This window comes from Molothrus ater, chromosome 1, assembly GCF_012460135.2.
Source record: "Molothrus ater isolate BHLD 08-10-18 breed brown headed cowbird chromosome 1, BPBGC_Mater_1.1, whole genome shotgun sequence".
NCBI lineage: Eukaryota > Metazoa > Chordata > Aves > Passeriformes > Icteridae > Molothrus > Molothrus ater.
Window position 1 is genome coordinate 1347795 of NC_050478.2, and position 22064 is coordinate 1369858.

At 52.0% G+C, this 22064-nt stretch overlaps 1 protein-coding gene across 1 annotated transcript in view; it reads right to left on the reverse strand.

Moving 5' to 3' along the window:
• PTH1R (parathyroid hormone 1 receptor) overlaps nt 1–22064 on the reverse strand; it is a 90666-nt gene that overhangs the window by 40148 nt on the left and 28454 nt on the right. The window contains exon 2 of the mRNA XM_036406812.2: nt 9304–9409. Within this exon, the coding sequence (XP_036262705.1) occupies nt 9304–9409 (106 nt within the window). The remainder of the gene's footprint in view (nt 1–9303; nt 9410–22064) is intronic.

A 22064-nucleotide genomic window follows, 5' to 3' on the forward strand; every position in this document is an offset into this window, starting at 1 on the left:
AGGATTTCCCTCTGGGAGGCAGGAAGGACAATTCCAGGACACTTTGGGAAGGGGCTGTCCCAAATGCATCCCTCGTTTCGCTCCCTGACTTCGCTCCCCCACCTGAGCCAAGCCAGAATCCCAGAATCCCAGAGGTTGCTTTGGTAGGAGAGAGAAAAGCAGGAGCAGATTTGGGCCATCCCTGCTCAGGGTGCATGGACAGTTATTCCCTCCTTCCTGCTCCTATCCCATCCCCCTTTTCCCTTCCCTTTCCCCCAGCCTCAATCCCTGTTCCAGCAGGAACGGGACACTTTGCATGTGGAGAAGGCATCCAAACCATCTGCGAGGCTCCTTGGCAGCTGCACAAACACAAACACGGGCCGGAGGTGTTTATCCAGGGGCACGGAATATCAATCAGCCCGGCTCATTCCGGCCCCCGGGAGACCACAGCTGGAATAGGCTGTGCCACTGTGGTCACTCCAGTACGGGAAGGGCATTTGGAGCACTGCAAGCAGGCTGGGAGCAGCCACCGACAAGAATGAGGCAGCGTTTTGGGATGGGAAGGGGAGGAAATAATTTTGGGATTGGAAAGGGGAGGAATTGTTTTAGGATAGGAAGGGGAGAAATAATTTTGGGATTGGAAAGGGGAAGGAACTGTTTTGGGAGAGGAAGGGGGAAAAATCATTTGGGGATAGGAAGGGGAAGGAATTGTTTTGGGACAGGAAGAGGGAGAAATCATTTGGGGATAGGAAAGGGGAGAATTTTTTTGGGATAGGAAGGGGGAAGAAATAATTTGGGGATAGGAAGGGGAAGGAATCATTTTGGTATAGGAAGGGAGGAGGAATTGTTTTGGGATAGGAAGGGGAAAAAATCATTTGGGGATAGAAAGGGGAAGGAATCATTTTGGGATAGGAAGAGGGGAGGAATTGTTCTGGAATAGGAAGTGGAGAGGAATTGTTTTGGGAGAGGAAGGGGGAAAATAATTTGGGGATTGGAGGGGGAAGGAATTGTTTTGGGATAGGAATGGGGGAGAAATCATTTTTGGATGGGAAGGGAGAGAAATCATTTGGGGATGGGAAGGGAGAGAATTGTTTTGGGATAGGAACAGGGGAAAATAATTTGGGGATAGGAAAGGGGGAAAATAATTTTGGGACAGGAAGGGGGAAAATAATTTGGAGATAGGATAGGAGGAGAATTGTTTTGGCATAGGAAGAGGGGAGGAATTGTTTTGGGATAGGAACGGGGGAGAAATCATTTTGGGATTGGAAGGGGAAGGAATTGTATTGGGATAGGAAGTGGGGAGGAATTGTTCTGGTGTAGGAAGAGGGGAGGAATCGTTTTGGGATTGGAACAGGAGAGAAATCATTCTGGGAGAGGAAAAGGGAGGAATGGGGACTTGGAGGGGCAGGAATTAAGTCTGGGGGTTTGCAGGTGGATTTCAAACCCGGCTGTGAGGGCAGGGGGGATGAGGGGCTGCTTTTGGGGCTGTCTTGGTCTACAGGGGGTGTGGCTGGAGGAAGAGGGGCTGTGACCCGGCTGTGTGACCCGGCTGTGTGTGGATCCCGTTGCTTGGACAGAATGGAAGGATGTGAGGAGTGGGATCCTCACTGATCCAACAGAGTCAGGCTGGAAGGGACCACAGTGGATCAGCTGCTCCAGCAGGGCCATCCCAGAGCACAGGGCTCAGGATTACATCCCGGCAGGTCTGGAATATCCCCGGTGAGGGAGATCCCACAGCCTCTCTGGTCTCTGCTCAGGGCTGGGCACTGCTCAGGGCAGAAGTTCTGTCTCCTGTGCCGGGAGAATTCCTGGGATCAGTCCCTGCCCGTGGCTCTGGTGCCATTGCTGGGCCCCCCGCAGCAGAGCCTGGCCCTGCTCCGACCCTCCCTGCACCCACGGACACCCAGGGACACCCAGGGCTGAGGGCCCCTCTCAGCTGGGGCTCCTCTCCAGGCTGAGCAGCCCCAGCTCCCTCAGCCTTTCCTGGGCACCGAGATGCTCCAGGCCCTTGCTCAGCTCCGCTGGACCCACTCCAGAAGTTCCATGGCCATGGGTGGATGCAGCTTCTGTCTGTCACTGCTCAAAGAATTTTTCTGCTCTTTACCCAGTGTCTCATGGACAGAGCATCCTGTCCATGCTCAGCCCTGGAGGAAACAGACATTGGAAGGGGATGGACACAGGGGCCAGGTCACAACATGTCTTGGCTCATTCCATTCCAGACAATTCCACGACCCAGCTCTGGAGACACCTTCCTGACCTCACCAGCCACCATTCCTTCCCCTTCCTATGCCAAAATGATTTCTCCCCCATTCCTATCCCAAAACAATTCCTTCCCCTTCCAATCCCCAAATGATTTTTCCCCCCTTCCTATCCCAAAACAATTCTTCTGGACCCTGCCCATCCACCCCCCAGCTTCCCAACCCAGGAGCAGAAACTCAACCCCCAACATCCCGTTGGGAACTCCTGACCTGCCACTGCTGGCACATCCCATTCTTTCCTCATTCCAGCATATCCAGTCCTTCCAAACCCCTCCAGCCTCCCTCTGAGAGGGAAAAATACCATCCAAAATACCGTCTCAGTCATTAAAACAAGGCTGATAATTAGCATTAGAGTTCAGCCACCCTTTGGAATATTTTCCACCCTTTTCCCGTGTTCCTTTACAAATCTAAACCACAGACCACTGGTGTCTCTCGTAATTCCCAAGGTCTGTCCCTCCCATGTGCTCCAAACCCTGTTTAGCTGCTCTGTGGACATTCCTCAGCAGGACTGGGAGCTCCAGGCCCAAACTCTGCAGGAAGAGGCCACATCCCAGGTTCAGCTCCTTCAAGTCCATCACGCTTCATATCCATGACGCTGAACTCCCTCACGCTCCAGGAGAACAGTCTGGTCTGTGATTCCATCCTCAAAGGTTTCCCGGTCCATAATTCCACCCTAGAAGCTCTCCCAGTCCGTAATTCCATCCTAGACACTCTCCAGGTCCATAGTTCCATCCTAGACACTCTCCTGGTCCATAATTCTATCCTAGAAGCTCTCCCAGTCCATAATTCCATCCTAGACACTCTCCAGGTCCATAGTTCCATCCTAGAAGCTCTCCTGGTCCACAATTCCATCCTAGAAGCTCTCCCGGTCCACAGTTCCATCCTAGAAGGTCTCCTGGTCCATAATTCCATCCTAGACACTCTCCAGGTCCATAATTCCATCCTAGACACTCTCCCAATCCATAATTCCATCCTAGAAGCTCTCCCGGTCCACAGTTCCATCCTAGACACTTTCCTGGACCATAATTCCATCCTAGACACTCTCCCAATCCATAATTCCATCTTAGACACTCTCCCAATCCATAATTCCATCCTAGAAGCTCTCCTGGTCCACAATTCCATCCTAGACACTCTCCCAATCCATAATTCCATTCTAGAAGCTCTCCAGGTCCATAGTTCCAACCTAGACACTCTCCAGGTCCATAGTTCCATCCTAGAAGCTCTCCTGGTCCACAATTCCATCCTAGAAGCTCTCCCAATCCATAATTCCATCCTAGACACTCTCCAGGTCCATAGTTCCATCCTAGACACTCTCCTGGTCCATAATTCTATCCTAGAAGCTCTCCCAATCCATAATTCCATCCTAGACACTCTCCAGGTCCATAGTTCCATCCTAGAAGCTCTCCTGGTCCACAATTCCATCCTAGAAGCTCTCCCGGTCCACAGTTCCATCCTAGAAGGTCTCCTGGTCCATAATTCCATCCTAGACACTCTCCAGGTCCATAATTCCATCCTAGACACTCTCCCAATCCATAATTCCATCCTAGAAGCTCTCCCGGTCCACAGTTCCATCCTAGACACTTTCCTGGACCATAATTCCATCCTAGACACTCTCCCAATCCATAATTCCATCCTAGAAGCTCTCCTGGTCCACAATGCCATCCTAGACACTCTCCCAATCCATAATTCCATTCTAGACACTCTCCAGGTCCATAGTTCCAACCTAGACACTCTCCTGGTCCATAATTCCATCCTAGACACTCTCCCAATCCATAATTCCATTCTAGAAGCTCTCCAGGTCCATAGTTCCAACCTAGACACTCTCCAGGTCCATAGTTCCATCCTAGAAGCTCTCCTGGTCCACAATTCCATCCTAGAAGCTCTCCCAATCCATAATTCCATCCTAGACACTCTCCAGGTCCATAGTTCCATCCTAGACACTCTCCTGGTCCATAATTCTATCCTAGAAGCTCTCCCAATCCATAATTCCATCCTAGACACTCTCCAGGTCCATAGTTCCATCCTAGAAGCTCTCCTGGTCCACAATTCCATCCTAGAAGCTCTCCCGGTCCACAGTTCCATCCTAGAAGGTCTCCTGGTCCATAATTCCATCCTAGACACTCTCCAGGTCCATAATTCCATCCTAGACACTCTCCCAATCCATAATTCCATCCTAGAAGCTCTCCCGGTCCACAGTTCCATCCTAGACACTTTCCTGGACCATAATTCCATCCTAGACACTCTCCCAATCCATAATTCCATCCTAGAAGCTCTCCTGGTCCACAATGCCATCCTAGACACTCTCCCAATCCATAATTCCATTCTAGACACTCTCCAGGTCCATAGTTCCAACCTAGACACTCTCCTGGTCCATAATTCCATCCTAGACACTCTTCCGGTCCATAATTCCATCCTAGAAGCTCTCCTGGTCCATAACTCCATCCTAGAAGCTCTCCTGGACCATGCTGACCCCCCAGCTGGTGTCCACTGGGGCAGTGACAGCTTTTCCAAGCCAAAACTGTGCTGGGAATATGTTCACAAAGGATGGTTTGGGTTTTTTTGGTGGAATTTGGGCCACATCTGCAAGGACTGAGAACAGGAGCTGGGAGAAGATGGAAATAGCTGGAGAAATTATGGATTTATGGAGGGCTGGGGTGTTTAGGGCTTAAGCTGCCTCTGTCTCCCTTAATTTCTGAGGTGCCTGAGGCTTCTCCCAACCTCTGGAAGCTGCTGGCATCAGGGAATGGTGCTGGACACTCTGGAGAGGAAACCAGGAGCAGATTTTGGGGTTCCTCAAGGCCAGCGAGAGCCTGGAATCAGCTCTAGGTCCTTTAGGGACAGTGAAACCAAACTGGGATGCACAACCCAGGTAAATAGACCCAGATCCCCAACTAAAAATAACACCTTTCCTGGGAAAATAGGTTTATTTATTAAAAAAACAACCCAGTTTGGAGCTGCAACACCTCAGGCTCAGAGAAAGGGTTGGCCATGGCCTTTGCTAATGACAGGGTTGTGCAAAACTCCCTCTTCTTTCCCCACAAAATGTCCCATCTCCTTTTCCAAACCAGGGAAAGACAAGCTTTTAATTCATGGATTAAAAAAAAAAAAAAAAAAAAAGAAGTCAGGTCTGATGGCTCAGGGCTGGGAATTTCACTTCATCCCCTTCCAGGTTTAACTTTGGGGTGGCATCGGCTGCCCACCAGGGCTGGGATGGAATATTTGTGTCGGGAGAAGAGAAATTTTCGGGTTTCCTGTTCTTTCCCAAACCAAAGGCTTTCATCTGGAGACTAAATTTAAGGGAAAAAGGGGGGGCGGGGGGAGAGAAAAAAAGAGAAAAGGAGGAAACCAAATGCTTGTGGGGAAAGGGTTTTGGGGTTTTTTTTTTTGGTTTCATATTTTGGGTCTCCAGCCCTCGGTGCCTCAGCCAAAGGTGGAGATGACGCACGAGTCCTGCCGGGGCTCTTTGGAAGCTCCTGCAGCAGCTCAGCCTCGGCTCCCCATGGCACAGATCCACGTGGGAGCCACAGGGATCGGGAGCCAGGGCTCAGAGACACCTGGGAGGTGGCCAGGGGCCAGAGGATCCCTGTGAGCCCTCCAGGAGGAGAGGAGCGACCTCATCCTCCCATAGAACAGAATTTTAACCTTTTTAGGGGGTGAAAAAAAAGGGGATTTGGAGTTTTTACACATTAAGAGTGGCTGAAGAAAATCTGAAATTTTAGAGGGTTTAAATCTTATTGTTCCCTAAGATTTTTCCTTGGAATATCAACCCTGCCAGCCAGGACATGTTCCTGCTTTCTGGAATGGGGTCAAAGAGTCTTTTCCTATGACCCCTGTGGTGAGGATCTTCCCAGGAGAGATCCCCCTCAAGTTGGGTCAGGAATTTTAAGTGGAAACTTTCTCCTTTCCCAAACATCCGACACTGCTGGGCTGTCAGCAGGGTTGGCCCTCGATTGGAGCTGCTCCAGGATGATCCCAGAGGGATTCTGGCTCTCCAGGGAGATCCCTTCCAGCAGAGCTGAACGTGGATCTTATCCCTGACCACAAAACACTCCCTAAGAAAGGCTGGAGAAATCCCATCCTTGGATAACTGTGGGATGTGTTTTCCTGAGGATCTCTCCAAAACTGCTGCCTCTTTATTGGCCTGTCCTTTTCCCTTCGGAATGACAAACCCAGCATGGATATGACCATAGATCAACTAGAAACCACATCTGGGATTTATTTTGCTCCAAGCCAACCCTACTTTTCCTCAGAAATTTTTCCTTGTAAATCCTTTCTGAGAATAGGAGCTGGAGCATCATAACGGTGAGGATTGTTGCCCTTCTCAGATTTTTCTTTGGGATCTGCAGTGAGGGAAGAGGTAACAGGATGAGATCCTCCCTCTGGATGAGGAGGGCGCAGGTCGGGATGTTCCAAAACAGACACCACATCCCAAACTCTGGACCATCTAAGGAGGAAAGCACTGGACCCAGCTGCTTTCCCTCTGTCCAAGGGCATCTGAAATCCCAAAATCTGCAGATGGCAGCTTCTCTGAAAAGTAGGAAGAACTTTTCCAAATTGGAAAGCTCTTTTTTGGGACCACAAACTCCTTAAACCATCTCAGGGGCAGTCTGGCAAATCCCTGCCTTGTTTGGGAACTCCCAAAGGGAATTTCTGGGGTGCTAAATCCTAAAAAAACATTCCTTGCAAAAGGTTGAGTGGGAATTAATTCTGCCTTTGGAATAGTGCAGATTAATCGGATCTAATTCTCCTCTGCTAATGAGTGAAAGCTCCAAAGCCTTGAAATCCAGGTGATTCCTCCTCTTGGACTATTTGGGATTGGATTTGCTGTAAAGGATGGAGCAGGGGGTCTGAGGAGCTCAGGACAGCTTTTTCCAGGGGCAGGGTTTGGTCCATGGGATTAAAGCACAGGATATTGGAAGTTTTCTGTCCCAGTCCCAGACCCAGGTCTCAAACCAGAACCAAAACCACGGGACCTCCAAATCCCTGGGTACAGAATTTTGCAGGGAACCTCTGACCAGGGGTGAGAATGATGAGGAGGACTCCACTGATATCAGAAGGCTAATTAATTACTTTATTATACTATATTATTCTATACTATATTACACTATGTTACATTACATCCAAACTGAATCTGCCAAGCGCTCAACCCTGCTCACCCTGCACAGAATCTCGTGGCTGTCACCCTCAGTCCTGACACACAAACACAGACCTGGCCCTGACAGGCCAAGGAACCAAAACACCCAAATCACTGCGGGTGAACAATCTCCGCATTGCAGTATGCTTTTGCAAAACACAGGCACAGAAAACGAGACAAGAATATTCTTGGGAAGAATTGTGCCTTGCTTTTCTCTGTGAAGAGAAATGTGGGGCTACGCACCTGGCCCTGACAGGCCAAGGAACCCAAACACCATCGCTGCGGGTGAACAATCTCCACATTGCATTCTGCTTTGGCACAAACGCAGCCACAGCAAACGAGATAAATGTTGTTTTTCCTTTCTCTGAGGTTCAGGGAATGGGAAACCCAGAAATATTCTTGGGAAGAATTGTGCCTTGCTTTTCCCTGCACCTGGGATCTGCTCCCTTTGCTCTGCCGTTTGGGAAAGAGCCCAAAATCCAGCTGTCAATCACATTCCCCATCCCGGCCCACAGGGAAGGGGGATCGATCCCAAATGCTGCCTCAGAAAAGCTGGAAAAGGAGCGCGGGAGCAGGACCAGGTGGGCAGAGACACCAGCAGGAAATGCCTTCGCACATGTGCTCATTAACGAGGTGTTAATTGGGCACGGGGTGAGGGGACAAAGGAGCAGCAGAGGATGTGGCTTGAGGTTTCCCGATGGAAAACAGGAGGCTGGGAATCAAAGGAAAGCTGGGATTTTATGGCCCTTGCTGGCATTTCCAAAGGCACCGGGAGGGCAGGTGGTGAAGCTGGATTTGGGGAGCTTTCCCACAGCATTCCCCGAGGGAAGGGAGAGCTGAGGTGCAGGGACATTGTGGCTTGTCCCATTTTCCCGGGAAATGGAGGGAAGTGGGACAGGACGCCCACCCCGGGGACTGAAGGGTCCCTCAGGAATTAACACTTGGGAATGTGAGGGAAGGAGCCAGCAGGGAGTGAGGGCTTCGCTCCCCACATCAGAGAGTTCTCTCCTTCCTCCTCCCCCTCAATCCCACAGCTGGGAGCGATTTTCCAGCCCAAAATAGAAAGGAAGTGGAAGGAAGAGGCTCAGCTGAGCTCGGGCCTTTCCGAGGAGAGAGAGAGTGGGGAAGGAGAAAGGTCTTGGAGCGATGTTTTGTTTTCCCTATCACTGGTTGCAAGGGATTTTTGGGATTTGGAATAATGACTTTGCTCTGGAACAAGTCCAGAGGAGGACCTGGAGCTGCTGCAGGGCTGGAGCCAGGCTGGGAGAGCTGGGAATGCTCCCCTGGAGAGGAGAAGGCTCCAGGGAGAGCTCAGAGCCCCTGGCAGGGCCTGGAGGGGCTCCAGGAGAGCTGGAGAGGGACTGGGGACAAGGCGTGGAGGGACAGGACACAGGGAATGGCTCCCACTGCCAGAGGGCAGGGATGGGTGGGAGATTGGGAATTCCTGGCTGGGATGGAATTCCCAGAGCAGCTGTGGCTGCCCCTGGATCCCTGGCAGTGCCCAAGGCCAGGCTGGAGCAGCCTGGGACAGTGGATACCCTGATGTCTAACCCTGGGACAGTGGGAGGTGTCCCTACCCATTCCAGAGGGGTGGAACAGGATCTTTAAGGTTCCTCCCAACCCATTCTGGAATTCTGTGATCTCGGGAGCCCTGGTGGTTGGTGCTCTCTCCTGTGCACTGGGTATAACAACCAGGGCTATAATTCCACCAATTCTGCATCCTCCTGGACCCTTGGCCTTTGGAATTGTAGAGCAGAACAAGTCTGGGACAGCTTTGCTTTCCAAACCTCCTCCCCATGGACTATCCTGAAAAACCGATTTGCTGGGATGCTCCGAGTGCCTCCTTCCCTCCCTGCTCCCAGCACGTGGGGCTGAGGGCAAGGGCTGGGAGGAGCAGGGGTGGCTCCAGCCCTGGAATTTGGGAGCACTCACCGTGCACCTTGGGCACCTTGGCTTTCAGGTGGCGCTCGCACTTGGCCTTGGCCTTCAGCAGGAGGAAGATCTGCTCCTCCTTGGTGATGACATCGTCGGCATCCACCTGCAGGGAGGGCACAGAGAGGTCAAACTCCAGTTCCAAACCCTCCTCTGCATCCATCATTTCCTCAGCCTGGCCCTGAGAATCCCAGTTTGCCCTGCAGCTGTGTCCCAGGGAGCAGCTCCTCCATGGGATAACCATCCCTGGAGGCGGCAGAGGAAGCACAGGCTGGGGCTGATCCCATCGTGCACATTCGCACGTGGAAGCAGCAATTTTGGGATGGAGCATCCCAGACTTCAGGGATGAGGCTGCTCTCCAGGAGGAAAACATTCCTACTAAATAATTTCATGCCAAGGACCCCTCTCCTCTTAGGAATTACAACCTCCCGTGCTGCTTCCTCCTCTGCACGGAGATTTCCTCCACAGGCATCAGGCTCCATAAAATCCTGCCTGAATCCCAGAATGTGTGGAGGGATCTGTCCCAGGGAGAGCTGGGAGCTGACAGCATCTCCCCTCCCTGTGGTCCAGGAGACCTTGGAGCCCCTTCCAGAGCCTGGAGGGGCTCCAGGAGAGCTGGAGAGGGACTGGGGACAAGGGATGGAGGGATGGGACACAGGGAATGGCTCCCAGTGCCAGAGGGCAGGGATGGATGGGAGATTGGGAATTGGGAATTCCTGGCTGTGAGGGTGGGGAGGGGCTGGGATGGAATTCCCAGAGCAGCTGTGGCTGACCCTGGATCCCTGGCAGTGCCCAAGGCCAGTTTGGAGCACACTGGGACAATGGGAGGTGTCCCTACCCATGGAATGCGATGGGATTGGGATAATCCTTAAAATCCCTCTCAACCAACCCATTCCATGACTCCCTGCACTCCCCAAACCATCCCCATCCCAAATCCAGGTTTTTCCCTCCTTTCCAGTCCATTCCCTTTGCCAAGCCAGTAACAGGAACCAGCTGAGGGCCAATTAACTCCCGACACAAACTCCCTCCAAACGACATAACGAGGGTTAATGAATCCCAGCTCCCAAATAAACCAGGATTCCATTTCCCAGTGGGCTCCCAGGGGGAGGAACGGGGGCAGCGGACACGCAGCTGTGGAGTTAAATCTGATAAGGGGCCGGGAGTAAAACAGGAGTTGGGTTTTGGTGTCCTTGGAACAAATCCAGCCTGAAAACCCTTCCCAAGCGGGAGCCGCTTCCAAACCGCGTCCACGTTAATGGGAACGATTCCAGCCCTTCCCAGATGTTTGGCCTGTCCACATTTGAGGCACCATCCCTCATTTCAGCTTGGATTGGGAACAGAAAAGCTCGGGGTCAGCTCCCGCTGGCGCTCGGGGCTGTACAAAGCCGGAGCGATTCCGCCAGAGCTGGAGGAGTTAGGCTGGATTTAGAGGGATGGGACCTCAGGAATTCCAAGGGATCCATCCCAAGCACGCTCAGCCCTCAGCTGCTCTGGCTGTGCTTGGAGGGATGCACAGAAAACACATTTTTATTCCCAGAAATAAAAGGGGAAAATCTCCCAGGGCTGGGCCTAGAGCTGGGCAGAGACAGAGCTCCGAGCTCAGCTCGGGTTTAATTTCCTAAACCTCCCCTATCCTTAAAAAAAATCCACCAAAACCAACCCCACATTCCCTCCTCTCCTCCCAAAAAATGGTTTAAATGATAATAAAAAAAAAAAAATCTATTTACGACCTGACTTTGTGGGTTTCCCCTTGGTCAGAGGGGTGGAAATGTGAACGTAAATAAATTTATGGATTAAACCAGAGATTTTCACTGAATCTGGTGTTTGAAGACATCCGTTCTCAAAAGCATTTGGGAAAACTGTGGGATGGTGCTGGATAATTCCCACTAAACATCCAGGGAAAGCCAGGCTGGGAGCTGGGAGTTTGGAACTTGGCATTCCGTCTGTCCCAACCCCTCGTGGGGACATTTCAGTGCCTCCATGGGGCTGAAAGATCCCCAGGGACTGGGGATTATCCAACCCTGGAATCCTAGATTTGGGATCAGTGGGCAGCAGGTGGGACAGCACAAACACCCAGAGCTCAAAAACCTGGAGAACCTTCGGATCTTCCAGCTGCTGGAGGAATTTCACCTCCCAAACTGCACATTCTCCTCATTTTCCTTGGATTTTCCTGCCCTGGATCTCCTGATTTTAAGGCAAAATTAAATCCCAGCTGTCCAAGGTGAAAGGAATCCACGGGAATATTTTCCTTGTGATAAATTCCTGATCCAAGGCACGTTTGGCTCTGGCTGGGCAAAGCTTTCCCTTGGAAAAACAATCCCAACACCTGATCCAAAAAAATGCTGGGGGACGGCCTTGCTTAAACCATTTGTGCCAATTTTTGGGAATCTGGAGATTCCCAGGCAGAAAAAGAAGTGGCTTCACTTCCGGGAGTGCCCAGGATTTGGGAATGGGTGGGAAGTGCTGGGAATGAAGCAGCCACTGCTTTGGAGAGGGTTTGGATCCCTTTGGATGGGAGAAAAACACGGATGGAGGTCCCAGGACGAGATGTCCGTAGGATCTGGAGAGAGGAGGGAAATGAATCCCTATTTTGCAGGATTTGAGATTCAGATGAAGAGAGCAAGGACTGAGAAATCCCAACAAATCCCAGCCAGGATCAGACAAACGAGCAAAGCCCAAAATCCAGCAGGAGCTGGGAAAATCCGGAGCCTGGATGGAAATTCTGGGGGCTGGAATGTCCTAAACCGCCCCCAAAGCTGGGAGGTGACAGCCCCTCGAGTGTCCCCTCTGTTCCTAAACTGCCACCTCCTGGCATTGGGCTAGCATGGAAAATTGGCCAAAAAAAGGGATATTTTCATCAATATCCACGGATTTCCTCTCTTTTTAAGGGCACCTGTGCCATGCTGAGAATCCCAAAATCCACATTAATATCCAGAATTTGCTCCGTTTATTCCACGAACTCCCTGCACATTCTGCACAGGACGATGAAAAAGGAGATAAACGGCACTGGGAATTTTTCATCCCAGTGAATTCCAGAGCCAAAACCTCCTCAAGATTCCCATATTCAAAACTTCCCTCTTCTTTTATCAAATTCCCGCATGCCTTCACCTTTTTATCCCCCCAAAAATCTCTCATCCTGGTAAAAACCTTTATCCAACAGAAAGGAATAAATACAGGATATATTTCTCCCAATAATCCCTACCCTGATGAAAAACTGGGAATATCTAGGATGGGATTTACCAACCTGAGCTATTCCCTCAGAACTCCTCCTATGGTATATTCCTGCCCAGAACAGCTGGAATTTATTCCATCCTCAAACCAGCCCCTGAAATAAATCGGATCAGCCTTTTTTGGGATTTCTTTTTCCCCCCACCCCATTTTTTTCCCATTAATTTGCCACTCAGGAGCACTGAGAAGATTTTTGAGGAGGGATTTTTGCTGATGGGAACTCGAGGAGCATCCAGGGGAAAGCATAAATTGTCCCAGACGGGTCCAGCTCCCAAATCCAGCTGTTTTGGAGGAAGAGGTCGAGGTTATCCTGTCCCTGCAGACTTAATCCCTTTAAAAGCTGCCAGCAAATCCCTTTAAATCAGCTTTCCCTAAATTTCCCCAGCAGAAATTCCTGCACTGAGTTCCTTGGCATTCAGTTTATCCAGGGAATAGTTTTATCCTGAGGGATGTTTTCCCCTTCGTTCCCAAAATCCCAGGAGCACCTGGAAGGGGTGGAGGCCCCTCCCTGGGCTTCCTGATTTTCCAATCAAATCCCACCTGCTCCTCTTGCTCAGCCATCCCCTTCTCTCTTCCCAGTGCTGGGTTTTGCTGGGAAAATGAAAGTTCCTCGTGGGGAAAAGATCTGGGAATGTTGATTTTCCCTCCTTGTCCGGAGAAAGCAGAAATGCCAAAGGGAAGAGGGACACGACAACTTTATCCCGAGGCTGTAAAATCCATCTGGATCCTTTTCCCCCCCCTCTCCTTGCCCCTCTGGAGCCTGTGGGGTAGGATGAGGATGTCCTCTGGAATTTCCATTCCCTGGCTGATGTCCCAGCCATGAAAGCAAACCCCAAATGTCCCTGGGGAGGTCCTGATCATCCTCATTTATGGGGCTCATTTTGGGGAATAACGGGGTCCTTTCTGTGCCACCTGCCTGGCTGCAGCTCAAAGAGCAGCTCCAGGCAAAGAGATTTGTTGGGATTGAGGGCAGGGAATGCTGGGATCTGCTGGGAGAGCACCAGGGAATTGCTGGGAAGGGGAAAGGGAGGGCAGGAGAAAGAAGGGAAAAGGGAAACCATTGCAGTTCTGGAATGGTTTGGGTTGGAATGTGTTGGAATTCAGGACATCCCTCTGGCTGTCCTGGACTGCCAGGGGGCTCAGAGACCCTGGCACAGAGCCCAGGACGCCTGGGACTTTGATTGTGACCCATGGAAAAAACAATTACCGACCTTATACGAAGATTTACAAGCCATGAAAGTTTAATTAGAATGATAGTGAATTTATCACAGAGTGAAAAACAGATTTTTGGGGTTTTTAGAATGGGGGCTCAGGAGGCAAGATGGAGGGAACTGGGCATGCCCAGCCTTTCTCCTTCTCCTTCTTGGCCTCCATCTCCTGCTGTGATGGTGGCACTTTGGGATTGGTTTAGAGCAGAAGCTCAGTGTCTAACACAGGTGATGGGTATTGGGAGGTAACTGTAAATATTGCACAGGTAGTTTTTAGTATAAAAAGATAACACAGCCCTGGGGCAGGCAGAGTGCCTCTGTCTGTGCTGCTGAGCGGAGCTGGGCTGGACAGGAGAAAGAATTTTATAGATAAGGAACAATAAACAACCGTGAGACCGAGAAATGAAGAGCTCTGACTCCTTCTCTGAGCACTGGGCTGGGAAAAGAGACTTTCCAACACATCTCGGGGTCACTGCGAGCAGCCAGAGCCCCGAGAGGAAGGGACCTTAAGGATCACCCCATTCCCTGGGCAGGGACATTTTCCACTATCCCAGGGTGCTCCAAGCCCCAGTGTCCAACCTGGCCTTGGGCACTTCCAGGGATTGGGAATCTCCGATTTGCAGTCAGCGTGTGCCACTTATCCAGGAGAACTGAGATCTGTGGTGCCTTTCCAGGAACAGGAATTTAGGGACAACATTTGTCAGTCCCAAAGGATTTCCTGCTTTCCGCCCCTGGAGCAAAAGAGGTGGGACCTGAGAGGCTGAGCTATGGAAAAATCAACTTCCAAGCAAGGAGAAAATTCCCATAATTTCCTCTCAGGCTGCCTGAGCAGAGATGTCCTTCCCAGAGGTCGGAGCATGGAGCTGGTACAGAGGGATCAGCAGGAGCTGGAATTCTATTCCTGGATCATCAACAACACCCATGGCATTCTGTGCTTCAGGAATGATTGATCCCAACCAAAATGTCTCAGATATTCCCAGGAATCCCGTCCTGGTCATCCTGGAGAAGTCCTCGTCCTCCTCAAGCCCAACTTTTCAAGCCAAAGGGGACCTGTGGAGGTGACTCCAAGGCTCCTGAAGAAGCAGAGCCAGGGTCTGGGATCACCTGTGGCCCCTCCATGGTCCTGCACCTCCCTGCTCCAGGTAAAAACCTGGAATGTGCCTCAAGAGGCAAAACATCCTCAGGATTCACCCGGGAGTTCTGAGTGATCTTGTCTTACTGAACTCCAGACACTCAGATCCTGCACGCCTTGGTGACCCCAAGCTCCCTAAGGAATTCCATCTGGGAATGTGAAAAGCAGATCCTGCCTCAGTTTCCCCAGCAAAGCTTCTCCCCTTTCCCCGCCTTATCCCTTTGGACTATCCCAAAGGTTTTGGTCCTGTGCCTCAGGAGGAGGGGAAGAAAAGATGGATTTGGGAGGAATGGGCTGGAAACGCAGGAATTTATCTTCCCCTGGGATTGGGGGGAGCTCTGCCTGCACCAGGAATGGGAAAAGAGCTCCTGCTCCCAAATTCCAGCCCTCCCATGGGTGAATTATCCCAAGGTTTGACTGAAATCCCCATGCAGCTGCTCCAGCCCATGCTGGGATTGATTCCTTTTTTTCCCTTTTTTTTTCCCCATTTCCCTGGTTTTTCCTCCTTCCAAAACACCAACCCCTCACCTTCCAGCAGCCTTGACTGGGAATCAACACAGGATCACTCCGTGGCCTCGGGCAGCCCAGGGATTTTGGGAGAGAGGCAAAACCTTGGCATGACTTCCCTGCTGCAGCTTGCAAACCTGGGACAGCACAAATCCTTCAGGTCAGGATAACCTGCTCCTTTCCCTGGAGCATTTGTTCAGACATCCAGCTGCACCCTAATCCCAGCAATTCCCTTTTCCAGAGGCACAGACCTGCAGCAGCCCTCCCTTCTTCCCTTCCAATCCGGAGAAGTTGAGCTGGAAGCAAAACTCTCCCTTTGCCATCCTCGATGTCCCTCAAGGGGCTTGGGGGATGATCCCAAGATATTCCTGCTGGAATGGTCAACCCCACATCCCTCCCCGCTGCCCCAGCAGGGATTTGGGATTGACTCCTGCCAGGTCACGTCCGTGGGGAGAGGTGGGATCCGTGCCCTGGGAAGGCTGTGCCAAGGCCATGGGGCAGCTCCGGGCCACGTTCCCGCTGCTCTGCTCGTGCCAGGAGCCACAGCCGGGAGCAGGGAAACCTCAGAGAGCTCCCGGTGCCAGCAGCCGCTCCCTCGGGATCATCATCAGCGTGGGCAGCACCACCAGGAATGAGGGCACGTCCCAGGGGACGCTTGGGACAGCAGGGACACGTTCCAGCGTGGATTGGGCGGGGAATTGTCCCTCGGGATGGGAGCTGCCGTGGTGGGGTGGGGCTGTGCCTGTCCATTTGCACCACTGAGCTCCTTATCCCGGAGATCCGGAGGTCAGGGCAGGAAAAGGAGGATTTCCAGAGAGGGAGGGGGCATCCCTCCTGGCCTGGATGCCACCCCAGCAAGGCTGGTGACACAGAGGCTGCTCCCTCTCCCTGGCTGGGGCCGGAGCATCGCTGCAGCCACGGGAAGGATTCCGGGTCTGGATCTTATCCAGGGCAGGAATCCCGGGAATCACATTTGGGAGAGGGGCTGTGGGTTTGCATCAGGCAACCCAAACATCCAGCAGCAGCATGGGATGGTTTGGGTTGAAAGGGACCTCAAGGATCATCCAGTGCCACCCCATACAATGGGCAGGGACAATTCCCACTGTCCCAATGTCCCCAGTGTCCAACCTGACCTCGGACACTTCCTGTCTCTTCAGATTCCCCCTCTGACTCCAGCTCCTGGTTTCCATCCCTCTCTTGGAGTAACAAATTCCCCAGTCTGGTCAATCCCTGAAGGTTTCTTGTTTTGCCTCCCTGTTGGATTTGCATGGAAAATCCCCCGGATGTGTCCCTGTGAGACGCGAGGCTGCAGGTGGTGGCGGCTTTGCTCTGTGACTCAGCAATCCCCTGATCCATCAGTGACCCAAATTCCAGGGGACACTGCTGGCCCAGACTGTCCATAAACACAGGGAAAACCAGGCTCAGACACATCTCCATGAAAAACATGGAATAAACGAGTGGGGTGAGGGAGATTATCAAAGGAAATAACATATCCAACTGCTTAATCATGGAATCAGGGAATGGTTTGGGTTGGAAAAGACCTTCGGGATGATCCCAGTCCACTCCTGTTATGGGCACCTTCCACTACCCCAGGCTGCACCAAGCCCCAGTGTCCAACCTTGGACACTCCCAGGGATCCAGGAGCAGCCACCGCTTCTCTGAGAATTCCATCCCGGCTCCTCACCACCCTCCCACCAGGAATTCCTTCCCAATATCCCATCTAATCCTTCCTCTATCCCCTCCACACTTGCCATCCCATTTGCAACTGTGTTTGGAACCCTATAAAATAGACCAGACAAGTCCACAGGGCCCAAAGCCTTTTTAAAAATCCCATTTTGGGAGGATCTGGCTGATCCATGCAGATCCCACTGGACTGGAACTGGGCACCTGAGGCTGTGTCCATCCCAGCCCCGATGTGCTCACAATATCTGGGATTTTTATTCCTGAGTTACGGCTGGGGAACCCCTCTGGCTGTGCAGCAGCACCCAGCCCCGTGGGCTGCCCCATTCCTCCATCCCCTCCACATTTGCCTTCCCATTTGCTGTTTGTAACCATATAAAACAGACAAGTCCACGTGGCCCAAAGCCTTTTAAAAACCCCATTTTGGGAGGATCTGGCTGATCCATGCAGATCCCACTGGAACCGGGCACCTGGGGCTGTGTCCGTGCCAGCCCTGATGTCCTCACAATATCTGGGATTTATATTCCTGAGTTACGGCTGGGGAACCCCTCTGGCTGTGCAGCAGCACCCAGCCCCGTGGGCTGCCCCATTGCTTCATCCCAGATTATCCCTGGGCATGGCATAAACGCCACCCCTGCTCTCTGCTGGGCCGGGGCCACGCGCCGCCGGAGGCCGGAGCAGTTTGATCCCGAGCGAAATCCCGAGCGGATCCAGGCGGTGTTTGGTTTGCTGGAGCCCGGCGGTGCCTGCAGTGCCAGGAGTGATTTATCTCCTCCTAACGCAGACACGTAAACAGGGCCATGAATCATTCCTTAAATCATTCCCTAAAAGTGCCTCTTTTCCCTGGGAGGCCGTAAAGGGAGCCTGGGATGAGCTCACAGGGAGCGGCTCCGCCACCCAAAGGGGCTCGAGCCTTCCTCCCGCTCTCCTGCACCCTCCTCTCCACGGGCCCTTCCCAGCACTGCTGCTCCCCATGCTAATCCCTGGCTTTGCCCTGTTAACTCGGGCTTTATAAAGTCAACAGCCCGGCTTAGGCAGGGACAGATGTTCCTGATAAGCCACAGCCTCCTTAAAAGTGTTGCAACCGAGTTTTCCTTCCAAGTGCTCCCTGCCGGAGCCAGAGCTTTGTGGTGGGGAATCATGGATCACCTGGCTGGGGCTGGGATTTATTTCCTGCTGCTGCTGCTTTCCCTAAAAAAGCCACTTATTAATCACCAGCTTCTCCTGCAAATGGTGGGGACCCCCCACTTGAGATTCCGTCACCTTTTCCAGGATGAAGGATGTGCTGATCCCTCCAGCACAGCCAAAATTCCCGGCTACCCGTGACCTTTTCAGCACGGACAGAGGCAGATCCTCATGATTTATGGGAAGGAAAAAAAACCCCAACAACCCCACACTAAAAATATCTCCCTGTGTTTCACTGTCCCAGCTGGAAGCTTTTCCAGAAATTCCCCTTGGATTTCCAAAACAAGGCCAGTGCCCATCCACAAGCCCGTAAAACAAGTAATGAGTTTTTGTCTGGATGAAAACAGACTTTTTTTGGGATGAGGTTGGTGCAGGGATTCCAACAAACAGTGCTCACATCCTGCTTTGGAGGCTCCACCTGGCTGTCAACAAGAACCAGAGGGGGAAAAAATTCCATTGGAATCACGGGGATGTCGGGGAGCTGTGAGAAGGTGAGACTGGAGCAGGACTCAAGGGATGCTCCATCCCTGGAAGCGTCCGAGGATGAGGCTTGGATCAGCTTGGGATAGTGGAAGGTTCCCTGCCCATGGGGTTGGAGATAGTGTTCAAGGTCCCTTCCGACTCAAACCAGTCTGGAATTCTGTGACTCTGGGACCAGGATCACATGGAAATACTGGGAAAGGAAACCTGAGCCGGGCAGGTGCCTCCTGCACTTTTCCACTGCAGGTAAACTGGGATTTTCCATCAGAAAACAAGAGAAGGAAAACTCTGGAAATCAGAGGCGAAAGGAATGAGTTTTTATGGCTCTGGAAATCTCCCAGTTCTGCCATCAGGGAATATTCTTAATTGTGACTATTCCTGATTGGGATTTTTGGACACAGCTGTAAAGATGCTGCCAGGAGCTCTGGGTGTGTGCTGGAAAAGGCCATTCCCTATTTTTTTTTCCTGGAACACAAGATGCATTTAAGCTGTCCCCACCAGCCTTAGACCTTGTTCTCCCTGGGTCTGGCTTAAGTTCTGATTCCCTGAGCTGAGCCTTCCCAGCCAGCCCCAGGTGCCCACCCCACAATTTTGGGGTCACCTTGTTCCCCTCCTTGCACTGCCCATCTGCAACATCCTGTGATCCCAGCTTTCCACCTCTGTCCGTGTTGTTTGGACTTTAGGCCGGGCTATCCCAGCTCTGGCGCCAAAGCTGAGGCCACCTGGTCCTGCTGGGCTTTCCTGGTCACTGCTGAGCTTGGTTCATCCCGCTTTTCTCAGACATCAGGGACACCCTGACATTGGGAATTCTCCCCAGGGTCGTCCCATCACTGGGGGGAGAATCCTTCCGGCCACTTCCCACTGCAGATCTGGGGATGTCCCTCAATCCATTGGTCATTCCCAAAAAATGGGTCATTCCCAAAAAGCTGAGCCTGATTTAGGCACTTCAGGCCTGGCTGAATTTGGACTGGCTGTCCCACATCAAGGAATCAATCAGGGAATGGTTTGGGACGGAAGGGAACTTAAGGATCATCCATTCCCATCCCATTCCATGGGCAGGGACACCTTCCACTATCCCAGGGTGATCCAAGCCTTGTCCAACCTGGCCTTGGACACTTCCAGGGATCCAGGGGCAGCCACAGCTTCTCTGGGAATTCCATCCCAGCTCCTCCCCACCCTCCCAGCCAGGAATTCCTTCCCAAATCCAATCTCAGTGCACCCTCCTTCACCTTAAAACCAAGGGAAAAAGGATATTTAAGCCTCACATTCCCAGGTCTGGTTTGGAGTCATCCAAACCCAAGCAAGCCTGGGGCTCGTAAAAACCCCACATCCATTGGCATCTTCCCTTTGTGCTCCTCATCCCAGAGCTGGGACCATGCAGGGCTGTGTTTTTTTCCCAGCCCTCGGTGCTATTTTCCAATCCCTCTCACAGTGGGAATGGCGCAAATCCTCCCAGCATTCATCCCCAGCCCCTCCGAGACACGGCAAAAAGACCTGGAATTTCGGCCGGTGGAAATCGAGCCGCCCCGCTGACGTCAGCTGGGGAAGGATCCCTTACTGAGACCCCAGCCCTGAATCCCGCAGCCACAATCCGGGGTTTGTGTCCAGGAATATCCCGACGGGGCCGGCTCTCGGCACGTGCGGATATCGCGTTACTGGTGCCGCGGTTAGAAACGCTCGGAGCACCACCGGGAATTTCGGGGCACGCCCAGGCCTGTGACTTTGGGGTGATGAATTTACTCCTGTCTGGGCCTTAAATTTAGCACAGACTCCTCTCCATCTGAAAAAAAAAAAAAAAAGATTGGATGCCTCCCGAAAAAGAGACGGGGAGCTCATCCGTGAGAAATGGGCTTTGTTCTGGAATAACGGCGGGAATTCCGTCTGGAGTTTTGTATCTAGGAATAGTTCACACCGGCAAATCTGTGAGTAAACAATGGATGCAGGGAATCCCAGTTTATCCCAGCCTGGACTCTGGATGCCGCGCTGGATAATAAAACCCAGGGCAGGTTTGAACTTTAGGCTCTCAAGGTCACCGACGGTTCCATTTCTCTCCCCTCACTCCTGGGGCATTTTCCAGACTCTGACCAGCTTCAATAGCTCAGCTAAAAATCAGATTGATTCCAAGTTTTCCAATATATTCCAAGCTTTCGGAAAGTTAGAGTTGCAAGGGAAGATCATGGCGTGGTCAGGGTTGGAAGGGACCCTGCAGATGATCCACGTCCAACCCCAGATGTGCGCGAACACAAAATGAAATAAATCAAATTTCTCTAGAGGGTTTAATTTAAAAAACCTCCAAATTTAGATTGATTAAATCTCCTCAGGATTCTGGTTTTTATTCAGGAGTCAGAGGTTGGAAAATAAACACGGATGGAGGAAAGGGAGGGATGTTACACCACACATTTTTACGGCGGAATTTCTTCTATATCTCCTAAAATGAGGAGTTTGGCCCCTTTGGAGGCAGGAACGGGGTTGGAAAAGCCCAGCTGAGCCTGGGCCTGCTTTCCTTGGGCGAATTCCCACTGCTGTCCCCTGTCACCACCACGGGACGCTGGGCCCTGCAGCGGTGGCGTCCCGACTCCCACAGCAGCTGTTCCCACGGGTGACGAATCCCGACTGGAAGCAACGAGCACGGAAAGAGGGATTGGGATGGAGAAGGGAAAATGTGGCCTCTGGCACCTGGGGCTGGTGACCCCGACACAAGGAGCTGCAAGGGGAAACCACCTCTGTTAGCACAGCCCCAGACAGCATCCAAAGGGCTTTAGTCCTGAGCCTGCCTCTAAGCCAGGCTTAGGGAAGCAGATGGAGGAGGGATGAAAGGAAGAGGTGGGAGGGGAGGGAGCTCAGGTTTCCTGGGACACAGGGGCTGGATCAGGGTCTTGGTGGGTTCACAGCACACCCGAGGGAAGCCCCTCCACCCCTTCGCCTATCCGGGCACAAACAGGATCCCTTCCAATGGGAATTCAGATGGAAATTCCAATGGATGAATTCCAGTTCGGGTGGAATTCCAATGGGAATTCAGATGGAAAACGGACTGCAGCATTCCCTCTAGGTAGGGATCAAAGAGCACTTTGCTTCCCCACACCAAATGTGATGGGATTCAATCCATGCTGATGGATTTGAGCTTCTCTTGGAGGTTCGCAGCCAGGAGATCACGGCTCCTCATGGCTTCAGCCCATCTTGGGGGAATTCCCGTGCCAAGAGGAATCCTGAGGCACTTGAGAAGAGTTTCTGGACATCTGGAAATGGCAGAAAAGTGATTCTGGGGTTCTGGGGGTGTGTGGGGAATTTTGGATCATGGCGTGCAGCACATCCACAGGAGGTGGAGACGTGTGCTGCAACGC